General features: G+C 35.6%; 1 protein-coding gene across 1 annotated transcript; it reads right to left on the bottom strand.

Moving 5' to 3' along the window:
* Positions 1-4,916: 4,916 nt before the first annotated feature.
* Positions 4,917-12,337, bottom strand: LOC133878828 (phospholipid-transporting ATPase 1). Its single transcript, XM_062317372.1, has 7 exons — positions 10,161-12,337; positions 9,744-10,050; positions 8,454-9,162; positions 8,238-8,361; positions 7,907-8,126; positions 6,839-7,297; positions 4,917-5,394 (listed from the first exon to the last, which is right to left on the bottom strand). The coding sequence occupies exons 1-7, from the start codon at positions 11,788-11,790 to the stop codon at positions 5,175-5,177; spliced, it is 3,669 nt and encodes a 1,222-aa protein (XP_062173356.1). The 5' UTR covers positions 11,791-12,337; the 3' UTR covers positions 4,917-5,174.
* Positions 12,338-22,509: the final 10,172 nt, after the last annotated feature.

The raw sequence follows: 22,509 nt of genomic DNA on the forward strand, positions 1-22,509 counted from the left end.
AAATGAAAAGTTAAAGCAAAAGGAAGAAAAGGAGAGAAAAGATGCGTGGAGGATCAAGAAAATAAAGAAGAGATTTGTGGGGACCACGTGAAGAAGACAACATGAAAGGAGCATCTCTTTCCATGACAAGGCAAATTGATTTTCTCTCCATACTTGGCTGATTTGTGGGGACTTAAACAAGGAAAGAATCGATAAAGCATATGGCAACAAAAGTCCCCATTGAAATCATCACCTTCCTAGTTATCCTAGCCTTTATTTTATGTTTAATATTTTCCTTAATTAGTAGATTTATGTATTGTTATTTTATGATAGTATTTACAATATCTTTCTTTAGGAGATTTCCTAGGCTTCTAGCATATGGGCTGAACGTGTATAAAAGGGGGGAACCATGACACATCTTCTTCCATCTTCTATCTTCCATCTTCTCCCCTCTTCTCTAAGTTTTATTCATGGCCCTGTGTGGCTAAACTTTCATAATTGGTCGAAGGAAACGGAAGCCTCGGAATCAATAAAACTGTGAGATCTAATTTGTTTTCATTGTTCGATTTATGCTTTGAGTATCAAATGTTTTTCTATACTTATTTTTATGATTGTCTCGTTTAATGACTAAGATTTAATGATTTGACTGAGTTTCTGCGCTGGCGATCATTAAATCCTAGGAGCCCACTAGTAGCCAACTAGTTTATTTAATGATTTGACTGAGTTTCCGCGCTGGCGATCATTAAATGCTAGGAAGTCTACTAGTTTGTTATTCGTTGCAATCTATTGCTGGGTTGGATATCAAATCCGTAATTGTTTGATCCCTACAATCTATGAAGCAACTAAGATTTAATGATTTGCTGCTTCTCAGTGATTATTAAATCTTAAGAAGAACATTTGACGAAATTAAATGCAACCGCTTGTGCTTGTGTTGTTTCGCTTCATCGATCTCTCTAATTCTTAAGGCTGCTACTAGATTAGACCTATAGCGCTTGTCTTGGGTTGTTTAGTAGTTAGGGTTAATTAGAGCGCTTGTCTTCTAATTAACTACGACTAAGGAGAGATAGGAAAATAGTTCCAACGGTGAATATTCAAGTATGAATTGATATATTTTTGCATCGATGATCAGTTGTAAAATTCCGATGGTGAAAGTTGACTTAGACCAATGTTTCCTTACTTGATTAAAATTTTAAATTGTTTCTTTGTTATTACTTTCAGACTCAAAAAACCCCCAATCCTTGTTCACGTAGCATAAAACTCGGCTAATTACTCTTCGTGGGATCGACCCTTACTTGCACTACTACATATATTTTAGAAGTAAGGTTTTTATTTTTGGGTGCTCGCGACAGCACGCCAAATTTTTAGGTGATACTTGCTTTGCCATCCATTTATAGTCCCCTTTTAATTAATTGGCGTATGATAGGTTTCCTATTTTCTAAGACCACTAACTACCTGGTATGGATGAACAGTAATCCGATACAATGTGAACAGTTACTAGGCCTGCCATTCAGACTTTCGATATGATGTATAAGGCTAGGATTAGGTGCACAACTCTGGCGCTTAACCTAGTTTTTTACCCGATGTGACCCCCCCTAAGTACTCAGGTTAGTAAAACCTGGAGATCCTAATAAATGCTGGAGATACTATTCATTGAGATCCTAACCTGGAGTGCCTTAGTGGCATTCCCGACTCAACTGTCCACTGGTACCAAGCCTCTAATTATTTCCATAGTTAGTAGCATATTCCTATTTAAGTGTCAGGTTCACCTTCCGAGTCATGACCATCCAAATTATTGCCGCGTGTATCCGATTGGTTACCCTTCAACGAAAGAGTCTGGTCGGGTTCGGCTTGATTGCAGGCCCACTTGGCCATGGGCCCATTTGGGTTTGGGGAATAATAATTTCCCAACATATTAGAATTGAAACTCTCTTTTTCCAATTACCTTCATGGTGGATATAAAAATAAAGGTAGATAGAGAAAAAAAGATCATGTTTCAATTTTTATCCCTTTGATGAAGTGGTAAAATTTGAACCGTTCATTTAAAAATTAACAAACCAAATTTCAACTATTAAACTTTGTTGGTACAATTTCCTGTCTAGTGACATGTCAACTTCTAGTCCGCTCTTTCAGTGTCCCGAGGCTTCAATTATCTACAAAACAATGAGAATACGCCGGGGGTTGGCTGACTTTCCTCCCTTTGATGCCTAAGTCAATGGAGAATTTTTCAGTGTAGGGATGAGAAAAATCATAAGATTCAAATACCTAGATTATTTATAAGCATACCAGAGTAGTTGAATGGTTTGAGAGTCCCATATTTTCTGGGACTCCGAATCCATCCCGAAATGGGCATGGACAGGGATCCCAGGATTTCCACATCAGACTAACAGTCTGATTTGACCCCGCACATCTGGGGGCATTAAATAAAGTGGATTTATTTCCTTACGAATCTATGATGTGTCAAATTAGGTATACTTTGGTCCTTTGAACCTCGGCAAAGCCCTTGGGGCAGGATTTTCCACGTATCCCTCTCATGTCTTTGTAAGGTAATCCCGAGGTGAAGTTTCCTGAGCGGGTATATGCTCCCGAGCAGGTGGTCAGGACGTTCATTTAATTGTGCGGTCCATATTGACATTTAGACGTTCGACCAAATCACTTCAAGTTGGTCTATCTAACCAAGTTTTGGCTCGGTCACAAGCCCACTTATGCTCGGGAATAATAATTTTCCCAACAAACTTCATGCAATATCCTAAGTATTGCATTTGCACATATCTCAATCATGTTGTTTTCAATCCCATAGCATGGATATATGGAGATTGTTGTGGGTAGCGCTATGATGACACCTGCCCAACAAATATTGCAAACTTTTTGAGTGGGAGGGACTGAGGGAGCATCATAATTATGGTATAAAAAGCATAAAAGATACATGTGGAAGTTCATCTTAGAAATAAAGCATAAAAAATCCAAAATTTCTCTCTCAATGGACTTGGGTAACAATAATATGAGATGTTTACACTTTTTAAGATTAACTTAAGGGAACCCAACTCACATCAACCACGTGGTGGTTAAATGATCTCAAGAAATTCTTTAAAGTGGTTAGGCATGTATTAGAGTGAGAGTTCAACTCTCGAAATGAGAATCTTCAATTCTATCAGTATTAGTCATCTTAGGCCTGACTAATGTCTTAATGGGATTGGGTCAAGTTAGAGTTTAGTCGGACTTGAGGGAGCGTTTGTGGTTCTCACTGTCTAGGCCTCTCCTGTGCGAATCCTAGCAGACAAGTGCTATTATAGTCATTAGTCACACCTAGGTAAAATAGCTATAGTTGGTTTCCTCTGCCTGCCTTTTTTGAAGAAAAAAAAATCAAACCGACTCAAACCAAAAACAAAATAAAAGAAAAACCTCACTTACCCCGTTGATGTTTAGGTACTTTTGCAACTGTATCCTCAATGTTAAAAAAGTTGCAATGTCGAGTCATCATGTTTAAAAATCCTAACAAAGGACGCCAAAATTTCCAAATAAAATGGTGGTTAACCCACGACCATGGCTTGGGTAGTGGGTTCAATATATATATTTTTTTTAATTAAGGGTAATTTTGTATATTTATAAGGTTTACATGGATATAAGGGTCATTTCACTTATATACCGTTTGGACCGAACAACTTAAAATCTGTCAAGTCATCATCTAATGGATTAGAAACCGAAACTCTCTTTTTCCAATTACCTTCATTGTGAATATAAAAATAAAGGTAGAGAGAGAAAAAGAGATAATGTTTGAATTTTTAATCCATTTGATGACGTGGTAAAATTTGAACCGTTCATTTAATAATTAACCGCCCAAATTTCAACTATTGAACTTCATGCAATACTTAGGGTATTGCATGAATCTCAATTATGTTGTTGTCAATCCCATAGCATGGATATATGGAGATGATTCTGGAGAGCACTTTGATGACACCTACTCAACAAATATTTCAAACTTTTTGAGCGGGAGGGAGCATCATAATTATGGTGTAAAAAGTATAAAAGATACATGTGGAAGTTCATCTCAAAAAGAAAGCATAAAAAATCCCAAAATTTCTCTCAATGGACTTGGGTAACAATGATATGAGATGTTTACACTTTTTAAGGCCCCACTTAAGGGAACCCAACTCACATCGACTAGGTAGTGGTGATCTCAAAAAAATATTCAAAGTGGTTAGGCATGTATTAGAGTGAGAGTGAGAGTTCAACTGTCGAAATGAAAATCTTCAATCCTACTAGTATTAGCCGTCTTAGGTCCGACTAATGCCTTAATGGGACTGGGTCAGACTATAGTTTAATCGAACTTAAGAGAACGCTTTTAGTTCCACCGTCTAAGTCTCTCCTGTGTGGATCCAAGCGGGTATGTACTATTATGGTCATGTCTAGGTATAATAGCTACAGTTAGCCTTCCCCACTTGCCTTTTTCGAATAATAAAAAATAAATAAAAAAACTCACACCGACTCAAACCAAAAACAAAAGAAAAGAAAAACTTCACTTATCCTGTTGATGTTTAGGTACTTTTGCAATTGTATCACCAATGTTTAAAAAGTTACAATGTCGAGTTACCATGTTTAAAATTCCTAACTGAGAACGCCAAAATACCCGAATAAAATGATGGCCGACCCATGGCCATGGCTTGGGTAATGGGGTCAATATTTTTTTTGTTTAATTAAGAGTAATTTTGTATATTTTATAAGGTTTATAGGGGTATAAGGATCATTTCACCTATATACCGTTTGATTTAATTCTAAATCCTAACAGTAGGAGTGACATTGCAAAAATTTTGAGCATGACGATATGACATTGCAACTTTTTAAACATTGAAGATACGCTTGCAAAAGTGCCTAAACATCTCCGGTTAAGTTTTCCCGAAAATAAAATTAACCCCACTCATCAAGGAAAGACAAGGAGAAGATGGCACCAAACTCTAATATGGTAAATTTCATGTAACAAAAGTGTCTAATTTCTCTGTAGTAGACAATGCTAATTTACACTGCATAACTTGGTGATTACAACAAAATAAAAATACACTAATAGGGGGAAAAAAGAAAAAAGAAAAAGAACTCTATCCTTAGGATAGCAAATAATAAAAATCTGGCACGCAAGAGAGTAACTCTGAAGCAGCCTAAAGAATAGGGATACTTTACAAAAGAAAAGGGACAATATCACCTTGTCATCTCCTTTGAGGATCCAGGATAGGATTCATTTCTATTTGTACAGTTCCAAGCTCCCTTGGATCCCCAAACTTTTCAACTTCCCTTGCAATCTGAACATCGGAAGGGCTATAGTATTGATAAATAAATTTTACAACAAAACGAGGTATTATGCCTGCAATCACAATTGCAAGCAAGCATAACCAAAAGGTTCCAGTCTTTGCCACACTAAAGAATGCCCTGCAAATATTGGAGTTGCACATTAGTCTCTATTGAAAAGGCAATATCACAGTTTTAATATATTTGTTCATTCTACATTCATGCATGAAGACATTTCATCTTCTTTTTTTTTTTTAAGATAAGTAATTGACCCTAAGGGAGCTGGAAAAGGGAGATTTGCACTAGTAACATTCGCTACATGAGGCGTAGTCCCCAGCCAATTGAGCTACCCCTTGGGGGTTAAAGATGTTTCTTCTAATTGGCTCTAGAGATCATCTAAATGGTGCCCACTTTGGGCCATGACCAGTCATGATTTCTTATTTCTCTTTGGCCAGAAACACAGAATTGATGTCCTACCAGTAGAAAGCTGTTGATCACAGCTCATTAAATCTCAAAGCATAGTGAATTTCCAAGAGTACTGGCTTCATAGAAACTAGAAACAGGCTAAGAATGGAAGCACTAGAAGCGTGATGCAAGACGACATGATTAATTACATGCTTATGACTGCCAGCTTTTTTATGTCAGAAGATGCCATTCGGTATATAACAAAGGAGAGGAGGGAGGGGGATAAGTTAGGTAGTCTGGGGTTTTTGTTTTTCCTGAGGGTAGTCTAAGGTTCTTCAAGTTGTTGCCATAATTGCGAATGTATTCTAAGGGGAACGGCCAAAGGGTGTTTGAGACATGAAAAGTTATAAAAAGAACTTGAATCAATCAAGGCTGTCAGAAAAATTGAGGAACTTTGCAGAATCAGCATCCTGACTTTGGCAGGTGACTAACACACGAAGCTGTTTAACTAACTGCAAGTGCTATTTTCCATTTACTCTATGCAGTTGGGTTCTGCTCGATTAAAAATCACTCCAAAAATTTCTATTTACCTATGCAACTTTGCAGAACCACCATTAAGGTTTCTGATTTTGTCTCCTGGAAGTAGTGGATGGGGGATTTGTGACAGTGAGCTCCCGGGAATTTGGGAGTCACTCATATATGAAGAGCATATATCTTCGGAATGGATTATTCAACATAAAGCCAAATGGGGTGTAGCCAACCCCAAGTGCTTGGGATTGACGCTTTCTTGTGTGAAGCTTTAGTTCAGAATGAATTGCTTTACGAGTTGTGAATCACTATGCTGTGAATTCAGCCATTGCTATCATGATAATGTGTAGCTCTATCAATTTTGTTAACCAGAACCTTTCTTTCTTTTGCTTTACTAATTGACAACCTAACTAAATAAAGAAAAGAGTAAATAATGATGCAGGCTTATCAGAACAACACAGCTATTGGGAAGGACAAAAACAATGTAACAATCATGGTTGAAATGCAGACACATGCAAAGAAACATTGCTTTTTCCAGGTAATTGCTTGCAACTGTGTTTCATAGTTTCATTAAAAGGAGTCTTGAGTTTAATTATCTACTTGCAGAAAGAAAGAACTAATGTAACATATAAGATAAGATAAGAGAGCTCACCAGTAACCAATTAAATCGGGTATAGCATCAAGGACGATAACACAAATGAAAGTTGCAATTATAGATCCCCAAATGGCTGCATGAGTAAGCCAAGTCCACCTCATGACGTCCATGGCCAAGTGTATATTAACCAAAATAACCACTGCAAGTATCCAAAGATCTCCTATACTTGATATATCAATGGTACTGTGCCAATATGCAAAGAGAGGGATAAAGAAGATAGCTACACTTTGCCACAAAGTGTCAAGCATTGTTATCCAAAACAACTTCGTGTTGTAGCTCTCTTGCCTGTGCCCAGTCCCATAAAGCTGAGGATACTTTAGAAGAGACCTCCTACTTAAGTCCTTGTCAAGAATTCCAACAACAATTGTAGGCAAAGAAGTATAGATTATCGAATACAACGTACTGCTCCATTCATTGATTGCAGTTGTCAGGGTGAAACAAGTAAAGAGCACATACCTGCACAGCACATGAAAATGTTACCAACGGAAATAGTAAGCAGGCCCATTATGGAAATAGTAAGTAGGCCATTATGGACATAATTAGGTTAAACTGTAATTTTTTATTTTTTTTTAAATATTTTTTGAATCATATTCTTTATCTACAAGTTCTATTCCATCCACTTGACTAAATAGTAATTCAAATGTGAATTATAAAAGCATATGATAATGTGACATACAAATCTAGGTTTAACCACAAAGAAGGATCAAAATCCAATTATCTTCACCTCTATAAAATCTAGTTCAAAAGTGTCATTTCACCCACATATCCACCTATATTTTGAATGATAGGCTTTTATTCTGAAGAGGAATATACAATAAAAAACCTAGTAGGTAATTTGAAACACAACCATGAAAAACAATTTCTCTCTCTTCCCCTTCAGGCCGAAGAGGGAGACCGAGAGAAAGCTGAAACATAGTTCAGGCTCAGGCAAAGACTTTAATTGAGGTCTGCACAGAAATCTCCAACAGATTTAGCCACCTCAATTAGATGGCATATTCAGGAAAACATGATCATTATATATGAAGAAAGAATCAAAGCATATATAACTGCCAAAATACTACTCACCAAAATAAAACAAAAACCATCACTGCGTTCCTGTAAAAATTATACAATATCATGTAGCCCATCCGCTGGTAATTCCAATGCCCATGGACCAATAAAAGGGGGACTAAGAATCTAAACTGCCCCATCGAAAAATCTGATGCCATTACAGCTTGTCGACCTTCTTGGCCACTAATTCCAACTCCGACATCAGCCATTTGGATCATTGAAACATCATTTGCACCTATTAGCGATCCAAGTCAAATGTCAACAATAAACATCAAAATGTAAGCAGGAAAAGATGCATTTTATTTTCTATATCTTTTGATTTTTTTGGGAGCATAGGATAACATACCATCCCCTATGGCAAGTGTCATGTCAGCAGTCCTGTTCTTCACAAGGGCAACAATTCCAGCCTTTTGCAATGGAGCCACCCGACAACATAGCACCACGGAACATTCACTGGCCAATTGGAAGAGCTGCACTCAAGATGAGTGAGCTACATCAGCATACAAGACATCACCAAGGACTAGAAAAATAAATAAATAACACAGCATTTACAAGCACTGACCTGTTCTTCAAGTTCACTGTCAAGAATATAAACAAGGCTGGTACCATCAATAATTAAGGCCAGTGCAGTTGAACGAGCTTCAGAACTTCCTCCAGCATTGTCTGTAACCCCAGCAACAGTCATGAGCTTCTTAGACATGACAATGGCCTCTTCTAAACCCCTTCTACATGACTCCTTAGAATTGCTATTAATTATTATCTGGGTCATCCTCCTTGTCAGGAGCTTGGAGGAGTAGGCAATTGATATGGCAGTTTCTTGCTTGTCCCCAGTCAAAACCCATACTTTAATCCCTGCTGTTCTCAGACATTCTATGGCTTCTGGCACCCCCTCTTGCAGTTTATCCTCAATACCAGAGGCACCCAGCAGGCTCAGATTGTTTTCAACACCGCCAGCAACCTTTCGAAGCAAAGCAGCTCTACCAATTAAAGCAGTGCTTGCCGCCTCAAAGGAAGAGTGCCACTGCTCAAATTCTGAAGCACTCAGTTCCCGCATCCCAACAACAAGCGTTCTCAGACCCAGTGAGGAGTAAGCGTGAAGATGGGCTTCAGTTGCACGTATTACATTCTTGTTCAAAGATTTATCTATCACGCTAAACATTGTTGTGTCAGCACCTTTTACAAAAACTTTCACACTGTTGTCAGGGCACCCCAATATAACTGACATCCTCTTCCGGTCACTATCAAATTCATGCAAACCCAAAACATTAAACCTGCACTGCCCATGATGAGAAAATTCATCAAAAAGAAGGGATAATAAGGTCATACCTCCTGAAAGAAGCTACCTATGAATATGACAATATAATAACTAGAAAGAGTAATCAAGTATGCCTACTTAAACCACTGCAACCATTATCACCCCAGAGTTTACTGTCACCAGTCATATTTACCATAAATATTTTGTCAACAATGCTACTTAAAATATATATATATATATATATATATATATATATATATATATCAATTAGCTTCATAAATGATTCCAACCACCACATGCCACTCTCTTCTCTCTCATTTTCATGATTATCTTGCTATTATGATAGATTTAAAAGGAAAAAAAAAATTGAATGTCAATCTTCTCTTTTAGCGGAAAAAAAGAGGGGATTTTTAACAATTATGAAACCCACTAATATATCAAACCAAATTTCTCATAATACTAACACAAAAGCAACCAAAATAATTGCAGCCACTCTTTCAAAGCTGTTCTAACAATGGTGGTGGTCATCGTAATAGTTTTGGGAAGAAATGGTGTTGTGGAGGAGGGGAATAAATTAACAACAGCAAATCTAATTACCTTTGCCTTCGTCCTTGAATATCAATAACTATATAGCCAGAGGTTCGTTCTATGAGCATAAAACCATAGGCGGCAGCGGCATATACCAATGCTTGTTCATCTGGCGACTCGCCTTGGTAATCTATCCTCTTCACAGTAGGGTCAGGTGTGTCTACAACAAGAGGCACAATTGTATTGCAAGCAGCTAATGCAAGGAAGAAATCATGGACATGTTTGCCTTCCTTTGTGTCAGTTTTACTTTCTGATATTTGTAAAAGTCCCGGGTCAGTCTTCACCTTCATCTTTGGCCTTAAAACTTTTCCCTCCACTGATACCAAGCAAGGCAAACATTAGATGAATATGTTATGCAATGTGAAAAGGAAATCACAAATGCTATAGATTAATTTACAAAAAAAAAAAAAAGAATAGCGGTATTACCTTTAACAGAGTATTCGTCTTGCTCAATTTGTGAATTCCCACCACTATAATCTATTCCCCATATGCTTGCACATTGAAATTCCATCTTGTTCTCTGTAAGTGTACCAGTTTTATCAGAGAATACATACTTTACTTGTCCTAAATCTTCATTTATATTCAACGCCCTGCACTGAAATCTTGAATTTGATGCCTCATCATACATTTCGGAATCTCGGATCATGAAGTAAGCCTGACCAACCCGGACAAGCTCCATGGAAATGTATAGAGAAATGGGTATCATGATCTGGAAAACAATAACTGACATGAGGAATGTGAACACAGTCTCCAATCCCCAACCATAATAGTTATAGTCTCCATCATCCCTGCCCGAGAAGTCGGCTTTTCTGAAATAAGGTAAGTAATCCAACTCTTCCCCGTGGCCCAACAACCAAACAACGGCGCAGATGGAGACAACCGTACACAATGTAACAAGAAACACAGAGAGGATGATGATCTCAAAGTTCATATGGGTCTCAAGCCGACTCCTCTTCGATGGAGCTCCTGAGCTGTTGAGCATAGCTTTGGTGTCACGACCAGCATACACTGCAACCCCAAGGGCCCATTCAGTGTTCTTGATCTGACAGCCTCGAAGAAGAATATTGGAGGGTCCAAGAGACAGCTTTTTCCCATCAATTTCCATGTTGGCGTGAAACCCATAAATATTCCTATTTGGTTTCTCACACTTGATCAACCCACCAACTCTTTCCTTATCAGGCATCTTCAAGAGGGTCTCTTGCTTTGCGTACCGAGTCTTCAAATTTGACTCTCCATCCAAATTAATAGTCTGTACATATGCAACCCCGGTCGGGTCACTCGTGGAGAGAAGCACCATGTCACAAGGAATAGTTTCTTCCGCCTGAATTCTGATGATTTCACCAACTCTGATATCCTTACTTTTTTTAGGTTGGAACTGACCATTAACCAAAACTGATGCCAACCGGTTATTCTCAATCCGGTCTGACCGGTGCCGCCTAGAGTCCTCGTATGCATCCTTAACCGCCGTGACTAAAAGCACAAAGGCTAACGGCAAAATTGAAACTCCCCGGCCAAAAACAGCCAGCTGGGGGAGCTGATTAAGCACAACAATTGCGAGGAAATATATGTATGCAACTCTATGAAATTGTTCGAACAGATTTCTTGGCAAAAATGTAATAATCGAATACTTTCCAGTGTTTATCGAATTCCCAGCAAACTCAAACCTCTCATTTGTCTTCCCAGGATCATTTATATAAATCAATCTCGCATCCTCATCATTGATTTCCTTCTGCGACATAGCAAGCGCTTCGGAATCAGCCCGCCCTGACCCATATCGCACCGGCTTCGATCCCGAATCACCAAAACCCCCTTCCCTAACAGAATTCCCGGCGGACGTCTTGGATTGATTGGAAAAGACACTTCGTTGGGAGGAGGAACTCAATTTTGGTTCTACGCTAAAAGAATTCTCAGATGGGTTTTTCGATTCCATCACGGGAAACGACCCAGGGCGGCCAGAATTGGGCTTTGTTAGATCTAAAAGGACGGGTAGAGTCAACAGGTCTTGGGTATTAGGAGTTCTAGGAGATGGGATCAAAAGGGGACGCTCAGAGGCCATGATCTGATTATCAGAGACCTCTTGAGCTGCACAGAGTCAACAATCAACAAATTCATGAATTACCCAGATGGTGATTTCAACCAAATGCTACAAAATTTACAACAACAGCAACAGAAATTGAACAAAACAAGCGAAACCCAGAACTACAACAGCTCTGTACGTATGAAAAATGAATAGAGAAAAAAAGAACCCAGTAAATTATTCAGCTTGAGAAGTGACATACAAATTGTACAAACAGGAATTTCAGAGTGAGAGAGGACCTTTGCTATGTGCTAAACAGAGGGTGTCAGAACTTGCTTCTTCCATTCCAGGGCACGTTCGACAGAGAGAGAGAGAGAGAGAGAGAGAGAGAGAGTCATGTGGGAGAAGAGAGAAGAGGGTCTTTTAAGGCGCTTTTCTTGTGCCATAGAAATGGTCGAAGATGCGTGTTTTTGAGGCACCAAGAAGAAGAAATTGTAAAAAGTCAAAGACGCTGTAGGAGAGAGAGAGAGAGAGGGACCGAGGGCGGCGACTGCAAAGAGGTGGGGAAGGAAGAAGTCGTAATGGGTGGCGACAGCAAACGCATAAACACTCATAATAAATGAGATTGAAAATTCCGTATGTATGTGCATGAAAAAAAAATTCTGAAAGTTCACAGACAGAGAGATGTTCTTCTAGAAGGACTGCCGTAGATTAGAATAATCAAATTGTATTCACATTTTTGAATGGCAATGGGGTGTCCGGATTTGACCGGAGTATCTCCCATTTCCCTCTTTGGAAAAATTGAAATCTGTGACGTGCATGTGCTTCGTCTGCTTCTCATGCTGTTTCTTCCTGTGTTTTTTCCTTTATTTTGGTTGTTTTTTTCTATTTTCATTAATCTTCCAATTGAGTGCCCTTTATTTTCCTCTTTAGAAAAATTGAAATTTGTGATAAGAAAATAATTTTTCTACATCATATTACCCTACTTCAATTCTACACCAAGACACATAAGGTATGAAACCCATATATGTGAGTTCCATATACATGGATCACACATTTGATGTATCTTGGTGTAAGAATAACACATCCCTTTTGTGATAGGAGTGGAACTTTCCATGCTCTTTCTTCTCTTTTTTTGCTTTTTTTGGTTGATGTTTTTTGTTTCTCTCTCTTCTTTTTTTCTTTCTTTGAAATAATTGTTTCTCTCTTTTCATTACTTTTATTTTCCTATTTAGAAGAAAAAAAAAAATGAAATTTCATTTCATCTCTCCAACTCTCGTTACTTTTGCAATCTCCTTTTTAAAGTTAAAAAAACTTTCAATTTAATGTATCGAACTTTAATTTTTTGCAATCTAGTGTTTGAGGTTAAATCAAGCAATCATAAAGTAAAAATGATCTTTATGCCTATGTAAATTTTATAAAATTACAAAAAATCAACTTATTGGTCTTATGGTATATCTTAGTATAGAGGTTATCCTTACTTTAAAAAAAACAAAAACTATGTCCGGTGACCCACATGTCAGAGCATTCTTTGTATTAGTCTCATTAAATTTTACTAGTCAAAATAGCCAAAAATCACTTTTTTTTCTATTTTAACTATCTACTTTTTTAAAGCACCTCCGGCAGCCTCACAATTTTAGCAATCAACTATCACTATTCCATTTAAATAATATTTTTTCAAAATGGAGGTTGTGTGTGAAGCATGAAAATTCTAGTAGTATTTTATTGATTTGGTGAGTAAACAATGCTCACTATTGTTGGTGAGTACTATTCAGTATTCACTTACTAAATTTCTTTCACCAATTTGGTGAGGCTGCTAGGGGGTTATTTTGGACAATTTCACCAAATTTGCTTACCAAGATAGCCAAACATCTATTTTAATGAAACTACTAAAAATGTTCTAAATAAGGTGGGTCTCGTGACCCATCATACTTTTCTTATCTTTTTTTTTAATAAGGTTATTTTGAAAATTTATCACCCTTCCGTTAGAACTTTATGCGGATGGGTGAGATGCAAATTATTTTTTAAGTTTGATAAATTAAATTGAAAGTTTTTTAACTTTTGAAGAAGATTGCGAAAGCGATTAAAGTTCATGGATTAAGTAAAATTTTCCTAAAAAAAATTGATTCAGACTTGTTTGCTGATGCTTTTTAGGACTACGCTAAAACAAGAGCATTAATAAATAACTCAACATATAAAATACTAGCAAAACACTCAAAACTATTTTCACATTTATATCCCATTATAGCCAATATATATATATATATATATACTGAAAAGCATATCAAACCAAAATCTCTTATAGGTGTAGGTCTTTTCTTTTTTCTTTTTTCTTTTTTCTTTTTTCTTTTTTCTCTTTAGTGGGTGGGTAGGTTTGTTTTCCAAGGGTATTTTTTATTTTCGTTTGAAACAAAAATGTTTTAACGTTATAAAAAGAAGGTAATTGATTTTTGTTTTGTTTGTTAATATGGCTTTGACTTAAAACAACAAAAGCAAAAGACAAAAAAGGACATCGTTTATTCATCAAAACCAAGCCGGCTTTGATGCTCCCTTTCTTCATTTTTTTTTTTAATTATTTTTTGAAAAGATGCTCCTTTTTTCTTCATTTGATTGTATTTGGAGTAACTTTTACTTTTTTTTCTTCTTTTTTTTTTTTAATTTTTATTTTTTCAGTAACTTTACATTTAATGACAGGGATAGGCATAACTGCTCTGCACCTTTTCCCTCCAGCTTTTTATTATTATTATTTTTACGCTTAGCTTTTTTTATACATTGACCCCTCATAAGTAATATTTTTTTATTAAAAAATCATTTAATGTCATATAATTAAGGGGTAATTACCTTTTCCCCCATCAACTACCAGCCATTGTCAACATGCCCTCATGAACTGACACCTCGACCAAAAGAGAGCATCCAACTACCATCGTTACCCACTTTGCCCCCATCCGTCAGAAGATTCCGTTAACTTAGATGGAATATTTTATTTTTTGGCGTTAATTTTTGTTTAAAGACCAAAATGCCCTCTACAGTAATTAATAAAAAAATTTAAAATTAATATATTTTTTTGTTTTAAAAAAAACAAAAACAAAAATTAATCTAAGGGTGGCGCCCTTTTTCAATTTTTTTTTTTTAAAAAAAATATTAATTTTAATATTTTTTTTATTAATTACTGTAAAGGGCATTTTGGTCTTTGTGTGAATTAGATTGACGGATGGGGGCAAAGTGGGTAACGATGATAGTTGGATGCTCTCTTTTGGTCGAGGTGTCAGTTCATGGGGGCATGTTAACAATGGCTGGCAGTTAATGGGGGGAAAATGTAATTACCCCTAATAATAAATATTTACTATCCACATAGTGAAGGTTTACTTTCAAATTCAAGATTTTGGCCGTTTAAAATCATCTAATTATTTTCCAATTCAATAAATTCATTGTATCCTTTCCAATTAATGTTAGAGGACTTAATATGATTTATGATTTTTTATTATTATTATTGAATGTGGACTTTTTTTTTTGAACAGAGTAGACCTTCTTCATTGAATCGAAAAACCCCAGGACAAGGACAATAACAAGAGGTTCAAGACCCCCATTCCCTAAGCCAGATACATTTGACTTGTACAGCAACCTAAACAATACATAATCATTACTTGACAAACAATAAGCCACTCTTTAGAATAAAGCACACTCAATAAATAAAAGATGGCAGATCTAACACCTAAGCCAACAAATATTCTAATAACATTTAAGCATCACAGAGGCAAACTGTGAACACACTAGATAAAAAAAAAAAACATAAACATCCTAAAACAGAAGCCAACATCGAGACCAGGGTTGAGTGGCGCCGTCATCGGCGACGGAGCGTGCAGACCATGCGCCGCCTCTGAAGACTTCCTCTGCAACAGAAACTCGCCAGAGGACCTCGGAACCACCGAAAACCCCCCAATCGCACCCCTGAAAGACAAGCTGTGACCCACACACGCCGGTCCAGGGAGAGACTCCCCTGGCGCGAGTAGGCCAAGTGCCTAGCGTGAAGAACCGGCACAGCCGTGGCTAGGCTGCTGGACCGGAAGAAACTGGCAACCACGGTGGAGAGGCGTGTGTCTTGGGAAAACCGGCCGAAGTGAGCAAATCTGACTCCATAGAAAGAAAACCAAGCAAAGAAAAACCATGTCAGAAACTCCGCTGGAAAACACACCAGAATGTCACTCCGCAACCCAAATCCTGTGAAGTCTTCTGCCGGGAAACATCAACCACTACCGAATCTAATCCGGGTAAAAAAAAAAAACTCCAAAGTCTTAATGGCTTGGAGACACAAAAAACTCCACTAGCAATAGCAAAGGCTGAGAAAAAATCATCCCCCACCCTAAAAAGGTGAGGGAGGAAACACCATTGGGGGAGGGAGGCATGGAAACCTCCCCCCAAGGAAACAAACCTCCCAAGCGTTGCTCTCTCTAAGGCTGGCACGGAGAGAAACTATTGAATGTGGACTTGTTTAATAGGCTTGGAATTTAAGCCAAATTATCAACATAGTGAAGGTTTACATTCCAGTTAAAGATTTTGGCCATTTAAAATCTTGGGGTAATTACCTTTTCCCCCCATGAACTACCAAAAAATGCGCGATGCCCCCATGAACTACCAACTCGACCAAAATAGAGCATTCAACTACCAAAGATAACCATTTTCCCTCATTCCGTCAGTTACACGCCGTTTTATCCTCATTTTCTTCCTCTTTTCCCCCTATGAACTACCACCATCTTCCTCTTTTCCCCCAATGAACTATCATCATCTTCCAACATGCCCCCATATAAAACGGCACATGACCCGTTGACCGTTTGTTTTAACCCCTTTGACTGACGGAATGGGGGAAAATGGTTGTCTTTGGTAGTTGAATGCTCTATTTTGGTCGAGTTGGTAGTTCATGGGGGCATTGCGCATTTTTTTGTAGTTCATGGGGGAAAAAGGTAATTACCCCTAAAATCTTACTTTTTCCAATTAAATAAATTCATTTTATCCTTTCCAAATAATGTTAGAGGACTTAATATGATTTAGGATTTTTTTTTTTAATTGAATTGTTTTCTGATGGATTTATGGAAACGTATAAATTGATGTACTTAATTATATTCACCTTTTCTTTTTAGCTTGAACTAAATGACCAACATATCACAAGCAATTTTTTTTTTTTTTTTTAAAAAAAAAAATTAAATTCTAAGTCAGTCTATTAAATTGATATTTGTCCTTAAAACACGTGAGTCTCGCATGCATTTTTCATATGCTCTAAAGACAAATGTCAATTTATATGGAGAAATTTCTTCAAATTCTACTTGGAGAAAAACTTTGCCTGAAAACGGTTACTAGAGCTGCAAGCTATTGGTCGTGATTGACTTGTTTAAATAAGGATTTTTGTAATATCCTCATTAATTTGCAAACAGTGAAAAATAGGGAAAACTAACTGATGAGACAGACAGAGCCTAAATTAGGTTTGAGAAAATTCTTTTGTTTCAGTCTATTAATTAAATTGAGATCATGATTCTCACATGCATTCTTCATATATATGTTCTAAAGACATGTTAGAATATATGGAAAATATATTTATATTTTCCTTGTTTTCCTATTTGGTTGATGTAGTATTCTCTGCCCTTATTGGAAAAAGCAGTTGCTAAAGCAGGTCATTGATTTCTTTCAATCAGGATTTTGGTAATATCCTTATTAATTAATTTGTATATTACTGGAAATTAAAAGCAAGTATTCAAGTAGTGCAACACTAGTTCATAATTAAAGATTCCAATAATTTATTTTGACTGATGGAAGGTTAAAACTCAAAGCCATGCAAAACAATTAAGGGAAATATTGAAGGCCCAGATCAGTTTTTGGATAATCGCCCATAGTTAAGGTCATGTGTTAGTACAGCAGCAAAGCAGGGGGCCTGAGGGGCTAAATCCAATACAAACTCCCCCCTTTGGATATCCCAACATGATTCTCACATGCATTCTTCATATATATGTTCTAAAGACATGTTAGAATATATGAAAAATATATTATATTTTCCTTGTTTTCCTGTTTGGTTGATATAGTATTCTCTGCCCTTATTCGAAAAAGCAGTTGCTAAAGCTGGTCATTGACTTCTATCAATCAGGATTTTGGTAATATCCTTATTAATTAATTTGCATATTACTGGAAATTAAAAGCAAGTATTCAAGTGGTGCAACACTAGTTCATAATTAAAGATTCCAGTAATTTATTTTGGGGGTAATTACCTTTTCCCCCCATCAACTACCAGTCATTGTCAACATGCCCCCATAAACTGACACCTTGACCAAAAGAGAGCATCCAACTACCATCGTTACCCACTTTGCCCCCATCCGTCAGAAGATTCCGTTAACTTGGATGGAATATTCCATTTTTTGGCGTTAATTTTTGTTTAAAGACCAAAATGCCCTCTACAGTAATTAATAAAAAAAAATTAAAATTAATATATTTTTTTTGTTTAAAAAAAAAAAACAAAAAAAAAAAATTAACCTAAGGGTGGTGCCCTTTTTCAGTTTTTTTTTAAAAAAATATTAATTTTAATATTTTTTATTAATTACTGTAGAGGGCATTTTGGTCTTTGTGTGAATTAGATTGACGGATGGGAGCAAAGTGGGTAACGATGGTAGTTGGATGCTCTCTTTTGGTCGAGGTGTCAGTTCATGGGGGCATGTTGACAATGACTGGTAGTTGATGGAGGGAAAAGGTAATTACCCCTAATTTAAAATTTTATCCACATGACTCAGAAATTAAATGGCCATCAATTCCTTGATTCAAATCAGTCTTTTTTAGGTATGTATTGAGTGCAAAAACAAGCAAATTTATGAATGACAGATAATAGTATGAAAAACATTAAGAATTCAATCTCATCTTTTATGGCAGGTGTTTTAAATCATATTAATCACTCAATTAGATAGAGATTTGGAGATAATATATAATTAGACTTGCTTTCGGCTTCATCCCCATCCCATCCTATCACAAAGAAAGTGTTCGTAAGCATCATACCTTTACATAATGTCTTCCCGTTACGTTTTACCTGTCAATGGACGCTGCTTCATGGGGATTCTTTGTATTGCTTTGCTTTTGGCTTCAGGTAAAATGCCTCATCTATCTCATACTAGATAGGAGAATTGTGTCCCAGTTCGTTAGTGTAGGTTTGGTTTAATAGTTTCAAAACGTGTTGTTTGAAAAAAAATTGTTATTGGGAACTTAACTTATAACTCCTAATCTTTCATCGCTTTTGCAATTAGGGTTTCCCATCTTTAAAAATTGTCAATTTAGGGTATCCATCTTTCCAGTTTTTTCAATTTCAACCCTCTGTTAGAATTTTTCGTTAAATTCTATCAAAATTTCCAAAGATTCTAACGAATGGTTGAAATTGAAAAAAAAATAAAAAATGACGAATGGTTGAAATTGAAAAAAAATTAAAAATGGTTACCTTAAATTGACATTTTTCAAAGATGGATACCCTAATTTCAAAAGTGATAAAAGATCATAGATTATAAGTGAAGTTCTTCCTAATAGTTATTTTAAAATGCAATTGGGCCTTAAAAAATTTATGTGTTTTAAAACACACCCCTTTCTTGCGGCCGTTTGAATCCGTCATTTTTTTTTTCAAATATTCTTTTATTAAAAAGAATAAAGCTATATATACTCTTTACACACGAGTAATTAATCTTTCCTCACTGTATCAAATATTAGTATATATGCTACTTTTTAGTGATTTAATTATTTTGTTCTCATGTACGTAGCTAATGGTATTCTAAATATTATTGGTTTAGTGGCAGAGCCAGTAGCCGCACTATATCGAACCCAAATCTGCATAGGCGTTTGTCCAGGTGACTGGAAGTGCAATCAGAATTGCATCAAGTTGGGATATCCAAAGGGCGGACAATGTATTGGATTTAGGCCATCAGGCCCCCTGCTTTGCTGCTGTATAAACACACCTTAACTATGGGCGATTATCCAAAACTGATCTGGGCCTTCAATATTTCCCTTAATTGTTTTGCATGGCTTTGAGTTTTAACCTTCGATCAGTCAAAATAAAGGGGTAATTACCTTTTTCCCCTATCAACTACTAGTCATTGTCAACATGCCCCCTTGAACTGACACCTCGACCAAAAGAGAGCATCCAACTACCAACTTTACACACTTTGCCCCATTCCGCCAGTTTAATTCGTAAAAAGACATAAATGCCCTCAACTTTTTTAAACATATTAATTTTAATATTTTTTTATTAATTACTGTTGGAGGGCATTTTGGTCTTTAAACCAAAATTAATGCCCAAAAATGAAATATTCCGTCTAAGTTAACAGAATTCCTTGACGGAAGGGGGCAAAGTGTGTAAAATTGGTAGTTGGATGCTCTCTTTTGGTCGAGGTGTCAGTTCATGGGGGCATGTTGACAATGGCTGGTAGTTGATGGGGGGAAAAGGTAATTACCCCTATAATTAATTATTATTAAAACTATGAATTATAAGAATAAAAATCATGAATTTTTATCTTGGTTTTAAACTAAATCCCAAAATCTATAGTTTATAAATCATTACACTCAATGAGTTTTTTTTTTTTTTTTTTTTTAAACTATGAGTAATGCTACTCTTCATGCCTATTTCATATTGACTGACGTGGTGTGTTTTAAATAACTTTTCATATAAGTCACTTAAAATACAATACATCAACCGATATAAAATGATCTGTGTAATAAATGGATGCGAATAAAATCATTATTCGTTAACTATAAGTCAATAAAAGTCACATCAGCATCTCCAACAAAGTAGCTAAAAGGCTCATAATAGCTATTGTGAGCTCTATTTCTTCTCTTAACATATTAGCTCAAGAGTTGGTGAAATATATTTTTTTGCTAAATGAATAGTAATAAGTTGCTACTCATTGTAACACAATGTCCAAGTTTTTTAATATTTCTCTCTCTCTCTCTCTCTATGAAAAGAATACTTAAATAATATGTAAATAAAATAGAGAATAAAATAAAGAATCTCTCGGAGTTTGTATTAAAAAAATGAATAGGTAAAATAGAAAAATGTACTTTTGGTAAAATACCTACAATTAGGGTTGGCAAACTAGGTTACTGTGTCAAGTTCGGGTTGACCCATTTAACCCGACAACTCGTTCAAACTAGCCCGAATTCGACACGATTAACTAAACGAATTGAGACATGAAACCCGAACACGACATGTTTATAAGGATCATAAACGTGTCGTAAAGGGCCCGAACCTGTTTAGCATAAACTAAAATGCTATAACTTCGTATCGGATTCGCATATCGTATAAAAAATTGTCAACCTTACCTACAACTTATGGAAATGCTCTTAGGTGCAGTATTCTCTATATGAATAACAAGAGGAATTTTAATGTAAAAAATCCAGAAATAGAAGGAATCTTCACTAAACTATGTTTATCTATTAACAATTGTATGTATGAGTAAGCCATTTGTCATATCTCTCAATGCCAAAATTTCACATATCATTCGCGTTAAAATATTTTTAATACCTAGATTGGTCCAAAATATAATTTACATGGACTTCTGTTACTTTTAGCAATTTTGGAATTATAAGTAGAGCATTGTTAATGTAAATTAGTTTTAGGATTGAATTTGAAAAAAAGGTCGAATTATGGAATTTATTAAGGAATTTCTCTCTATTTTTAAGTAGATTATTGACCTTTTTTGCATAAGTTAAATTCTCAAATAGATTTTATGCTCTAGAGATAGTGAGATACCATTACCTTCCCCCCCCCCCCCCCCCCCCCCCCCCCCCCTCTTTTTTTCACCACACTCTTTTTCGTTTTCTTTTTGATTGATTTTTCACCACACTCTTACGTGTTCTCGATCTTATCCTTTCCCATATACTACAAAGTTTGGTAGAGTAAGGATCATATCAAAATTGATCAGAGTTAAATTTCTAAATAAAAAGTATCTAAATAACCTAATTTATGTATAAAAAAATTAAAAAGAAAAAAAAAAAGAGAGGGAATTTTTTGTTTGTAATATAAAGGTAAAAATAGTTTTGAGTGTTTTGTGAGTATATTATGTTTTGGCTTGTTTGTTAATATTTTTGTTTTAAAAAGATAAAACAAAAGGGAGAAGAAAAAAAGTGCTATTAAACAAAGTTATTTTTTTTTGTTAAGTTGTGAAGAAATTCATCAATTAATAGTTAGTAATTTTCATATTCACTATGATTTATTGCAGGGCTGGCTCTACATTTTTTGGGGCCTAAGGCAATAATTTTAATTGGGGCCTTTTTTATATAAATATAAATATAATTTATTGTAATTTTTATATTATATTTTTATTTAAAAATTATTTTTATAGCTTTTAAAATTTAATATTATATTGCTAGTATCAAATATATATATATATATATATATATTTTTAGTAACAGTTAATTTGTTTATTTTTCTATTTTTTACAGTTTTTTTATATATTCAAATGTATATTTCTAGCAAACAGTTACAACAAAAATTATTTATAAAAAAAAAAAAAAAAAAAAAAAAAAAAAAAAAAAAAAAACATTATCCATAATATAAAATTAAAATAAAAGAAGAATAGAACCTTTATAAAAGATCTTTTTCAACTTCACTTTATGTTAAGATCATCTAATTTCCTCAACCTATAAAAGCAAAGACAAAAAATAAAAATATTTTTTGTTAAACAATTTTATTATTCAAAATAAATTTATAGCATTTTCTATTGATGTTTAAGAATTTTTTTCAAACTTATC

The sequence above is a fragment of the Alnus glutinosa genome, chromosome 10 (genome assembly GCF_958979055.1).
Source record: "Alnus glutinosa chromosome 10, dhAlnGlut1.1, whole genome shotgun sequence".
Classification (NCBI taxonomy): domain Eukaryota; kingdom Viridiplantae; phylum Streptophyta; class Magnoliopsida; order Fagales; family Betulaceae; genus Alnus; species Alnus glutinosa.

What these genes read in the sequence shown, in the direction of transcription:
- LOC133878828 (XM_062317372.1), bottom strand. Translation starts at nt 11,790, where the DNA reads ATGGCCTCTGAGCGTCCCCTTTTGATCCCATCTCCTAGAACTCCTAAT. An exon ending in AGACGAATACTCTGTTAAAG is followed by an intron (nt 10,051 to 10,160) that starts GTAATACCGCTA and finishes GCTTGGTATCAG; the next exon opens with TGGAGGGAAAAGTTTTAAGG. An exon ending in ATTCAAGGACGAAGGCAAAG is followed by an intron (nt 9,163 to 9,743) that starts GTAATTAGATTT and finishes TGGGCAGTGCAG; the next exon opens with GTTTAATGTTTTGGGTTTGC.